The sequence below is a fragment of the Pelmatolapia mariae genome, linkage group LG10_11, assembly GCF_036321145.2.
Source record: "Pelmatolapia mariae isolate MD_Pm_ZW linkage group LG10_11, Pm_UMD_F_2, whole genome shotgun sequence".
Lineage (NCBI taxonomy): Eukaryota > Metazoa > Chordata > Actinopteri > Cichliformes > Cichlidae > Pelmatolapia > Pelmatolapia mariae.
The window spans coordinates 59,612,935-59,623,353 of record NC_086236.1 but is presented as its reverse complement, the minus strand read 5'-3'; the positions used below and the strand labels follow the sequence as shown (position 1 = coordinate 59,623,353).

At 38.3% G+C, this 10,419-nt stretch overlaps 1 protein-coding gene across 1 annotated transcript; it reads right to left on the bottom strand.

Annotated features, from left to right (window-relative positions):
• Nucleotides 1-6,196: 6,196 nt before the first annotated feature.
• LOC134636223 (cytochrome c oxidase subunit 6B1) lies at nt 6,197-9,225 on the bottom strand. Its single transcript, XM_063486108.1, has 4 exons — nt 9,143-9,225; nt 8,562-8,731; nt 6,919-7,019; nt 6,197-6,551 (listed from the first exon to the last, which is right to left on the bottom strand). Exons 2-4 carry the CDS (start codon nt 8,665-8,667, stop codon nt 6,498-6,500), a joined length of 261 nt encoding a protein of 86 aa, XP_063342178.1. The 5' UTR covers nt 8,668-8,731; nt 9,143-9,225; the 3' UTR covers nt 6,197-6,497.
• Between the last annotated feature and the right edge of the window lie 1,194 nt (nt 9,226-10,419).

Sequence of the window (10,419 nt, the reverse complement as noted above, 5' to 3'; positions counted from 1 at the left end):
GTCACTTCAGTTGTGACAGTGACTAAATGTCAAGGTTTTTTTTCACGTGGGTGGCTTCTTCCCTTTTAGCCTACTGAGGAATCACAACTATTGATCTCGAAGTAAGTAAACGCTAAAACAGGAAGTTAAAATGGCAACGTTCAGATATTCAGGTTCAAGCCTTTCAGTGCCTTAAGGGCTTGTAAAAATACTGTTTGTGCTTCTAAAACCACACCTGCCAGCGTCTCTTCTTCTGCTGGTTCAATTAGTAAGGAAAAGCTGCAGCATCTTCTCTAGTAATTTAGTCTGAGCGAGCAAATTATAAAACATCTGAGCAACCAGATGAGTGACAGTGAAGAAGGAAATAATGAAAGTCTCGCTCAGCCTGACTCGCTATCACAGATTTGAGAAGAGTTTCCGTTCATAATGCTAACTTACAATAATTTCCTGGAAATTTGTCTAATCCATCTTAAATCAACCCTTCGCGCTAACACTTAATGATTTATGCCATCAGAACTCGCTGTTTGTCTATAGAAGGAAGTCAATTCCACCAAAATTGTGTCTGTGCTTCGTTGATATTGCCAACGGTTTAAAAGTATTAACTTGTGTTTTTGAATTTGTCTTCTATCAGAAAATTAATTTCAGTTTTGTTCTGACAGTCTTGGTTTGTAATGCAGTTCATTTGAAAAGTAGAAGTTATGAAACACTTTCATTTTTTCCATTTTCTGTAGCAGCATGTTGAAAACAATAAAGGTAGCTTACAACACTTCTTGCAAAATTTGGTATCAGAGTTACTGTATATAGTGTCGTAAGCAGGGGGCAAAATGTTTATTTGATCCTGAATTTGTAAGTTTGCTCACTTCCAAATTAATTAATTCAATTAAATTCAATAAAATCCAGGACTGAGTAAAATAAGTATTTGAACCATTTTTTAAGTGAGCAAACCTTCACATTCAGCAGCTGAATGTGATGCTATCACATCAATACGGACCAAAATCTGATGAATGTTTCTAGCACCTTGCTGAATCCATGAAAACAATGCTAAAAACAAGTAGCGACCAGGTGCTGCTAATCAAATGCATTTGGCTAACTGATCTAAAGCACTTTGAGGCAACAGTTGCTGTGATTTGGTGCTATATAAATAAAATTTAATTGAATTAAAACTTAGCATTTTAGATGTTAAAGTTTATGACAGTGCAGTCAGAAAAACTGAAAAACTACATCCTGGAGTAAGCCTCTTGTCTCTAAAAAGAACATGGTAGCACAACTTAGGTTTGCAAAGTTTCATCTGAACGAACCACAAGATGTCTGGAACAATATGCTTTGGACAGACAAGAACAAAGTGGAGATGTTTGACCACCATGCACAGCGCCAAACACGGCATAACAACACAAACACCTCATTCCACCTGTCAGTCATGATGGAGGCAGGTTACTGATTTGGAGGGTCGCTGAGTAAACCATGAATTCCCCTGTATATCAAAATATTATAGAGTCAAATGTGAGGCCATCTGTCTGACAACCAAAGCTTTACTTAAACTGGGTCATGCAACAGGACAATGATCCCAAGCACAGCAGCAAATCTAAGCAAGAGGGGCTGAAAAAGTAAAGAATCCAGATGTTGCAGTGGCCCAGTCAAAGTCCAGACCTCAAACTGTCTGAAATACTGTAGCAGGACGTTAAGAAAGCTATGCATGAACAAATGCCTGCAAATGTGAATGAACTGAAGCAACACTGTAAAGAAGAGTAGGGCAACATTTCCCCCACAGTGACCCAACAGTCTAATAAAGTCATACAGAAACCATCTGCTGCTAAAGGTGTTTCTACAAGTTACTAAGAGATGGGTGTAGTTTTTTCCATGCAGCTTCTGCATTTTGTCTAAGAATTTCTTAAATACATTATTACTTCCCCTGCTGAATTTGCAATTTTCCTCACTTCCAAAGAAATATCAACCAGAATATCAACCATAAATAAATAATTGTTGCTGAGACATTTCTTGTAGTTGGTCACCAGGTTTACCCACATTTCAGGAGGGACTTTGGGCCACTTGTCTTTATAGAAACTCGTTTGATCATGTAGGTCTCTTGGCTGCTTCTTAGGAACTCGAAGCTTCAGCTCCCTCCACAGTGTTCCTCAGGATAGGGATACGGAAACGCCACTCCCGTGACCTCAATGTGCTTCTTCTTCTGTAGTCACTCCTTGGTTGTCTTGACGGTATCTTTTTGACCATTGTCATGCTGGATGACCCATCCATGACCTATCTTCAGTATTCTGGCTGAGTGAAGGAGCTTTTCCTCCACATGTCCGTTGGCCCCTCAATATGGTGAAGTCCTCCTGTACCCTTGGCAGAGAAACAGCCCCAAAGCATAATGTTTCCACCTCCGTGTTTGACTGTTGGGGTGGTGTTCTTTGGGTCATATCATTTCTTTTCCTCCAAACACACTGAGTTGACTTAGTGCCAAAAAGCTCATTTTATGTTTCATCTGACCACAACACTTTCCCCCCAGCCTTCTCTGAATTATTTAGATGTTCGCCTTGGAACATAAGACTGGCCTTTAGATGTGCCTTTTTGAACAGGTGGACCTTGTGTGTGTGTACCTTGAATTTGGTAAAATTCTTGAATACTTATCTAACACATCCTCTAATCCATAGTGCCAGGAAATACATTTAACGGGGGAAAACAATGTCAGAAAACATTGCTAGGGGTATTTTTTTAAGGTAAAGCAATGTGTTCTGAACAAGCATAATGCACGAAAAGTGGTGTGTTATGGAAGAACATCATTTTGTATATAGTAGCTGGCAAGATTTAGACTCTTTACTCATGTGAAAGTTATTATCCTACTTAGGTGGTTTAATGGTGCAAATGCTTAGGAACAAAATACTTCAAAATAGCTACATTAAAAAGAACTATTATGCATGATTATTAATTATTATCAATCATGGTGGTGACATGGTATTGATTTAGAGGGGCAGCTTGTGGTCATTGAGTTGTCCATGAATTCCTAAATATACCAAAGTATTAAAGAGTCAAATGTGAGGCCATCTGTCTGACAACTAAAGCTTCACCAAAACTGAGGTCGTGCAAAAGGACAATGAACCCAGTGAACTCAACCACAGCAACAAATCTACAAGATAATGGCTGAAAAAGAAGAGAATCAATGTCAAAAGCCAGACCTCAACCTGACTGAAATACTGTAGCAATATCGTAAGAGAACTAATGCCTGCAGACTTCAGTAAACTGAAGCAACACTATAAAGAAGAGTGGGGCAACATTTCCGCACAGTGATCTAAAACTCTGATAAACTCATACAGAAACCATTTGCTGCTATTTCATGTGTTTTTCTGAGGTAGTATTTTCCTGATTTTAAGACCTAAGAACAGCCAGATGATTATATTTATATCCTGATAAGTAAACCATTTGAATCCTTAACTAGTTAAGGAACCACGTATGCTGCCACCCAGGAAAGGCCTTGCTTATTACAGAAAATTGTCAAACCACATTCTGCATTTATTCCAGTAGCATGGCTCCATACTAAAGATAATATTTCATATATCTCCCTTTGGGCATCAATGCTTTTAAGCTTTTTAGCTGTGGGTGAACATAGGTTATTAATGTGAAGATTGCGGGTCATGTGGGTTAGGAGGTCAATTCGTTTACTGTAAAGATCTGACAGACTGTGGAGGGATGCGACACTAACTAGAGTTAGTGACTTAAATGAGTGCAACACTGCCACCTCATGTTTCAGGTTTGCTATTGATCCAAAAGAGCATTTTTAATGACGATTATAAACACTCCTACTTATTCATTTAGCTGATATTTATAGAGCAGAGACTGTTACAAACTTATAAATAATAACAAAGTTTATGTTTCATACATTTTGTTCAGTCAACTCAATGAACATGAGAGTATATGGGGGGGGGGGGGGGGGGGGGGGGGACAATGAAGACAATGAAGTGAAGTCAATCTTAGACAGAATTCGAGTAGGCATTTATCAGATCCACAATAAACTGAAAGAAAATGTGATGCATAGTTTGATGCATACCGTCTGGGTCTCCAGCTTTAGAAACTTTGCATGTAGTGAACAGTCTTTGAATCAAACAAGCAATAAATGGAAACTAATTTTGAGCAGATATCATGTTTAACTTTAGATGATTAAGCGTATATTTTCTACAAGCTTACTTCAGGATTGATAAAGTTCTCATTGTAACCTTCTTGATTAATTTATTGGGGTTTCAGTCACCCGTTCATTAAAACTTCTCGCACTTCCTTCTCAGAGGGAGTTCAGTTGGTGCACACCCACCTCTGATGAAATCCATTCCTGGTGTAACTTCCACATGCCACACAGTTCAGTTTATGACATAAATTTGGGTGTAGCACCAGCTATGCACCAATACACCCATACAGTCTCTTTCTACATCACTGGCCAATTACTCTTACATGCCTTTATTGTATCCTCTGGTCAGTTTTGATCTGGGCCAACTATAAGAAAAGGACCATGTCCTCCATTCAACTCACTTCTATGTGAGGTGCACTTTGGAAGGGATATATTTTTTAAGTCCCACGCACTCCCTTTTTGAAATAAAACTAAAATGCCTTTATTTGCACAGCAAGGTTAATAAAAACACATTTTGGCACACAGGTCTTCAACGGGGAATAAAACATGAGTCAATGAACTATGAATGTTTCCCGAATAGGTGGAATACCACTTAATGTTTCAGAGAGCAGGAAGAGTGTATTTGATATCTAAAAACACTTATTTTGGAGTAAAATATCTATTATTACAGGATATCATGTTCCGTTTTGCCAAACACAAACAGACGTGGATTTAAAAATAAATAAAATTTTAAAAACTCGTGCAAACTTCAAAGTTTGTGTTCAAAGCAGTGGTATGAAACCTTTCATGTGGGATTTCAATGAGTTTCCGACACTCACTGAAATTGCGGCTCAGATTTAAAGCAGGAACCTTCTTGTTATGAGGCAACAGAGCAATCCACTGAATCACAGTCCTGTCACAGATCTTGTGATCCTTGTGTCAAGTAACCCTCTGACCTCTGTTCCACGCATTATTTGCAGTGTATATGACCACACCTGTGCCGCTTTATTCTTACACTGTTTGGAGATTTTCCCACAATCCTTAAGAAAACGATAGGTTGATGTCTTCAAGGGAACCTGGACAAATTTAGTGGGAACACAACTGAAGACGGTGCCAAGTTACCCCTTGAACCATTGTCCTATATATCTTCTGTATATCTCTATCTATCTATCTATATACACAGGTAGTACAATTTTGGGATTCCCTAAAGTCACCATCTTCCTTGATCTGACTCATGCCAATGGACCTGAAGCATTCTGATTACATTTAGCACCTATACAGTAGTATAATATTTTCATATAATTTGGATCACATTAGGGAAAGTAATCAAATTCCATGCCAGAGAATGACACTTGAGGTGTTTTTACTGTGGTTTGGTATAAAAACTGTTCAAATTTGACTAAAAAAAATAATGTAGGGTCCAATTATTTTAAGTATTTTATACAGCGAGTGACAATAGTGCACCCTTGTGGTAAAAACGGAGATTACAACAAAATCAGCCTCTGACCTCAGCGCTACTGCCACTCCGTGGAAACAAAAAGAAAGGTTGATAAATAACAGTGGGTGCTACCATTCAGTCTACCAGGTCGAGGTTACTGAGATTTAAACTCCTCAGAGATCTGTAGTAGATGCACCTATGGTATCAATGTGAAAATCCTACATCCCAGCTTTCTCAAGTTATCACATTCAAACTTAGGTGTTCATGCTGCCCTGGGTGACAAGACCGCATCAGCATTTTGCAGCTGAGGGGTAACGAATATATCTGAGAGGATAAAATAAAATTAGTTATTCATGAAGTCCTTGCTGATACTAAATAACAGAACTGAAAACCTGTTACTGATATTCAAGTGAACTTTAAGACGAAAGCAGGCAGATATGTAACAAGGCCAATGTGAACAGAAATTTTTGTCAGATAATGCTTTAGAGCATTTTTGTTCATTAGTTATTGACTTCTGTGTTCACATTTTAGATATAATTACACACTAAAGGTAGTTGTAGGAGCACACTCAATTTATTCAGCTTACTCATTTTAAAAGCTGAGAAAATAATAAAAGAATATGAAATTTTTAGATAATAACATGATCATTTTGAATTACAGATGGCAAAAAAAGAAAGAACTCACAATTGATTTATGAAATTGATTTATTTGCTCTCTGGTGACTCACAAGTCAATCCAAGACAGCAGAATACTGAACAACTTCCTGAAATAAAGCTGCACTGGTATTTATTAAATCAACCACACTAAAGACCAGTTTATAACAGAGGCAGGAAACACATGTTTAAGCTTTAAAACGGTGCTTGTGCGTGTTTTTAGTTTGTAAGACCAGTGCTAATAATGAAAGGGTAACAGTTGTAAAGACATTTGTAGGCAGATGAAAGAGGTTGCAAGTAATAGTCCTGCAGCCACCTGTCATGACGGGTTAGTTCAGATCTTTCCAGGGAAACTTCCGTTTTCTATCTGCTCATCCCATTTAGAAACCTGCAGGAGACATTAAAGAAAACATGAGGCTTAAGTGTAACTTACGCCTACCAGCAGCAGTACATTCTTAGCCTTGGAAATGGTGATGAGACACAACAGTCTCACACAAGTTACATGTGATGTGGAAACTGTTTCAAAACATCAACTGCAAACAAGGTTTCCAGCTTTGACTGCAACACATGCAGCAGCGAGAACTTTGTGTCACAACGGTAAATGTGATGAAACACAAAAGCCTAATGTGCTTAAAGAGCCCCAAACTCCTTACTGTTTACTCCAGAACAGTCATTCAGAAGAAGAAAAAAAACTGGAAGTACAGGGAAACAAACTGTGGCAGTCAGAGACATCTGCAGTTTCTTCTTAAACTTACCCAGCTCATAGGGCAGAGGCTCTTGTAAACCTTCTGGTACCACTCACATGGAGAAACTTCCTGGCCTTTGGCTGACAGAGCTTTGTTGCACCTGTGGAAGTCTGCAAGAACAAAAAGGGTACAAGGTTTACTTAAATGATAAAAGTCTTCTTGAAGACAAATAGTACCAGCATGAAGCACAACTAAGAGCTCATTGTGAAAACAGGTTAAAGCTTTTCTGTTTATATAAAACATCATTTTAAAATGAACTGGTGTTTACATTTGCTAAAGTACTTAATATGAACACCGAATGCTTGGAGGAGGGGAATACGTCTTTTTTGTCCTTCTCAATGGCTTCTCTTCAGGATTTGTTTGATATGTTTCAACTTCCTGAATAACAATACCCATTGTCTGTCCAGTGCAGCAGCTGCTGTTATTGCACTGATTTTTATCTATTTTTTTTATCTAATTTAGCCTACATCAAAGCTTACATCCCAACACATTTATCTGAAAAAAAGAGGACAAACACAGAAAGATAACAGATAGAAAACAATCAGGTTAGAGTGTTAATATTAAGTAAAGTTTTGTTATGGTTTATTTACAAAAAGGTTTAAAGTCCCCATCTGAGAGCGAGTGAACTTTACTTCTTCCTTGGCTTTTAAAGAATGGTTGGCGGTCTTGTCACCAAGTCAAGTATCAAGTCAAAAATCCTTTCAGGATTAAGAAATTGGTTTTTACATATCAGTGAAAAAAAACATAGCAATCCAAGTATAACATATCATTATACTTGGATGGATTGCGTTACACAGTGATGGCATAGTGATACTAGTGTAACATTGGGCTTTATAATGTATACTTTGTGAGGCTCATATAGGGAAGTTTGAAAATTATGCATGAATTAAGAGTACCAATTCCAGTCATCAGTCTCTCCCCCTCCATTTATTTATATTTTGCTTCCAAGGAGTCAGACTTTGTCATTTTTAAGTTGTCTTGAGTAACAGTTCTGCAGGCTTTCTGAAGACCTTTCAAAGTTTCTTTTGACATTGGCTGCTTTTCGCTCATTATTAGTCCAGTCCTTGTACGTGAACATTTCCAGAGGAATGTTGTTGGGGTTTTTTTGTTTCTTTGTTTAGCCAACTAACACTGACCTATAAAAGCATTAAAAAGGTCAAGGGAGGAACCAGTGTTGCGTCCACACATAACAACAACTCAGAACCAATTTCAGATTGCATTTTTGGCACTTTGTTACTAGCACCAGTCACTAATTCCCATTTTTTAAGTTACATATAAGAACCAGACCTTTTAAATTTTCTACTATTTTATACAGCAAATGACCAGTATCATGTCCTTAAGAAAGGAAACATCAAGCAAAGACCTGACAGATGCATCTGGACCGACTGTCAACAAGGGACACACGGGAAAAAAAAGTGTACCATTTTTTTTTTTTACCTTAAATTCTGTATTTCCGTGTTTGTTTACATGTTCCAATGAACTGCTCACATTTTCCATTTCCATAGCACAAAGTAAAGAAATAAAAAGTGTTTTTGCACAGTAAGGTACAGTACTAAAAATAGCCCCGTACGCGCATCTGAAGTGCATGTCCTGTTGTGTTAAGACAGAGTTCTGGTCAGGTTAATGTGTGATCACAGCACAGCAGTCCTCACCCAGGTAGTTTTGGAAGCAGTTTCGGGTCTGGTTGGTGTTTGGGAATCGGGCGTCAAACGGAGCCGTCTTGTAGTTCTTGATCTTATCTGACACGGCTTCGGCCATTTTTCTATCCTTCAGTCAGTGGGAGGTTTAAACGATGTTGAAACAGGGCACGGCCTAGGTTAGCCTGCAGGGGAAACAGGAATAAAAAGGTGTAAGACAAACGAGACATTTAACTAGTGTTAGCTATCACAGAGGGAACAACGCTAGTTAACCGAGCTACTAGACGTTTACAGTCTTATTGCTACTAATTCAGATACACACAAATTACATGTTTTGAGGATATAAATCTATTGTCATAAGCACACAGGTCGGTATACAAATGAGCCCAGTCAACATAACCAGACAAAATAACTCAGGCAATAGGTTATCGCTAGCCGTTAGCTCAAAGCTAACGAGTTAATCTGTCTTTATACGGCCGTAATTAACACGCAGCACTTAAACCGTTTTAAACGACAAAGAAACGCTGGAAAGACACCTTTAAAGGTTCAAAAAGTTAGGATTAGAACAGCATACTACGAAGTTATGAATATCTAACCTTGGGACGCTTCTTCAACGTGTCCTCTCTAGAAAAAAATGTCCTTCCTCTCCGACGCGCAAGGCACGCTGGGATATCGCCGTAATCAAATCCGTCCTGTTTATTTACGACAGCGTTTAATCTTTAACAGTCACATATTGTATAATAACTGTATGTATGTATTTGGGGGTTTTTTTCAGAGGTAAAAAGTTAACCTACAGCGAAATAAGAAGTGTCAAGGGTCAAAGAAGAAGTTTATTATATATTTATTTATTTGCTTCCCCCCGTGTGACCTCCGGATTTGTTGCCGCTTGAGGGAAAGCGGTGGTTTTCATTCTGCGACATAATATTTCCAGATTTTGGATCAAAAGATGACCTCACCTTCTTGCCTTTAAGGCTGTTTGGTTCTAAGTCACTTAGACCTCAGATTAAATCAATGCCAGACCCCAGATATCCTTAAAAAAATCAGATACATTCCTGTGTTTCTGCTCTTAATTTGTACCCATATTTTGCTGCCCCCTCCCAGAGTTTCCGACACTGTGACATGATAAACAGAAGAAAATATGTAACCTATTAAGAGCAAATTTTTCAAAGCGTAGCTTAACCCAGTATTATTATTTTATTTTTATTTTTTTTGGTGACGTCTTCTTCTCTTAACGTCTTGGTTGCTCTTAGATATCTTGCATATATACCCACTAAATACTTCACTACTTATATGTTGCTAGGATTGGGCCCCCTTTGATTCAACAAGGTGCTGGAAAAAAGTCCTCAGAGAGTCTGGTCCATATCGTGATGACAGCATCACACAGATCCTGCAGATTTGTCGGCTGCACGTAGGTGATGTGAATCTCCTGTTCCACCACATCACAAAAGTGCTCTATTTGAGATCTGGTGACTGTGGAGGGCATCTGAGTACACTTGAACTCATTGCCATGTTAAAGAAGCCAGTTTGAGATGATTTGACCTTTATGATGATTTGACCAAGATGTGTTATCCTGCTTGAAGCACCCATCAGAAGATGGGCAGACTGATGTCTTAACAGGTTAGACGTGGTCACGGCGTTTAAATGATGACCAGTTGGTACTAAAAAGTGTGCCAAGAAAACATCCATATTGCAACAGCAGCAGCATGAATCATTGATACAAGGCGTTCTTTCATGTTGTTTACACCAAATTCTGATTTTACCATGAATGTCGGAGAAGAAATTGAGACTTATCAGACCAAACAACATTTTTCCAATCTTTTGTGTTCTAATTTTGTTGTAAACTGTAGCCTCAGTTTCCTGTTCTTATCTGACA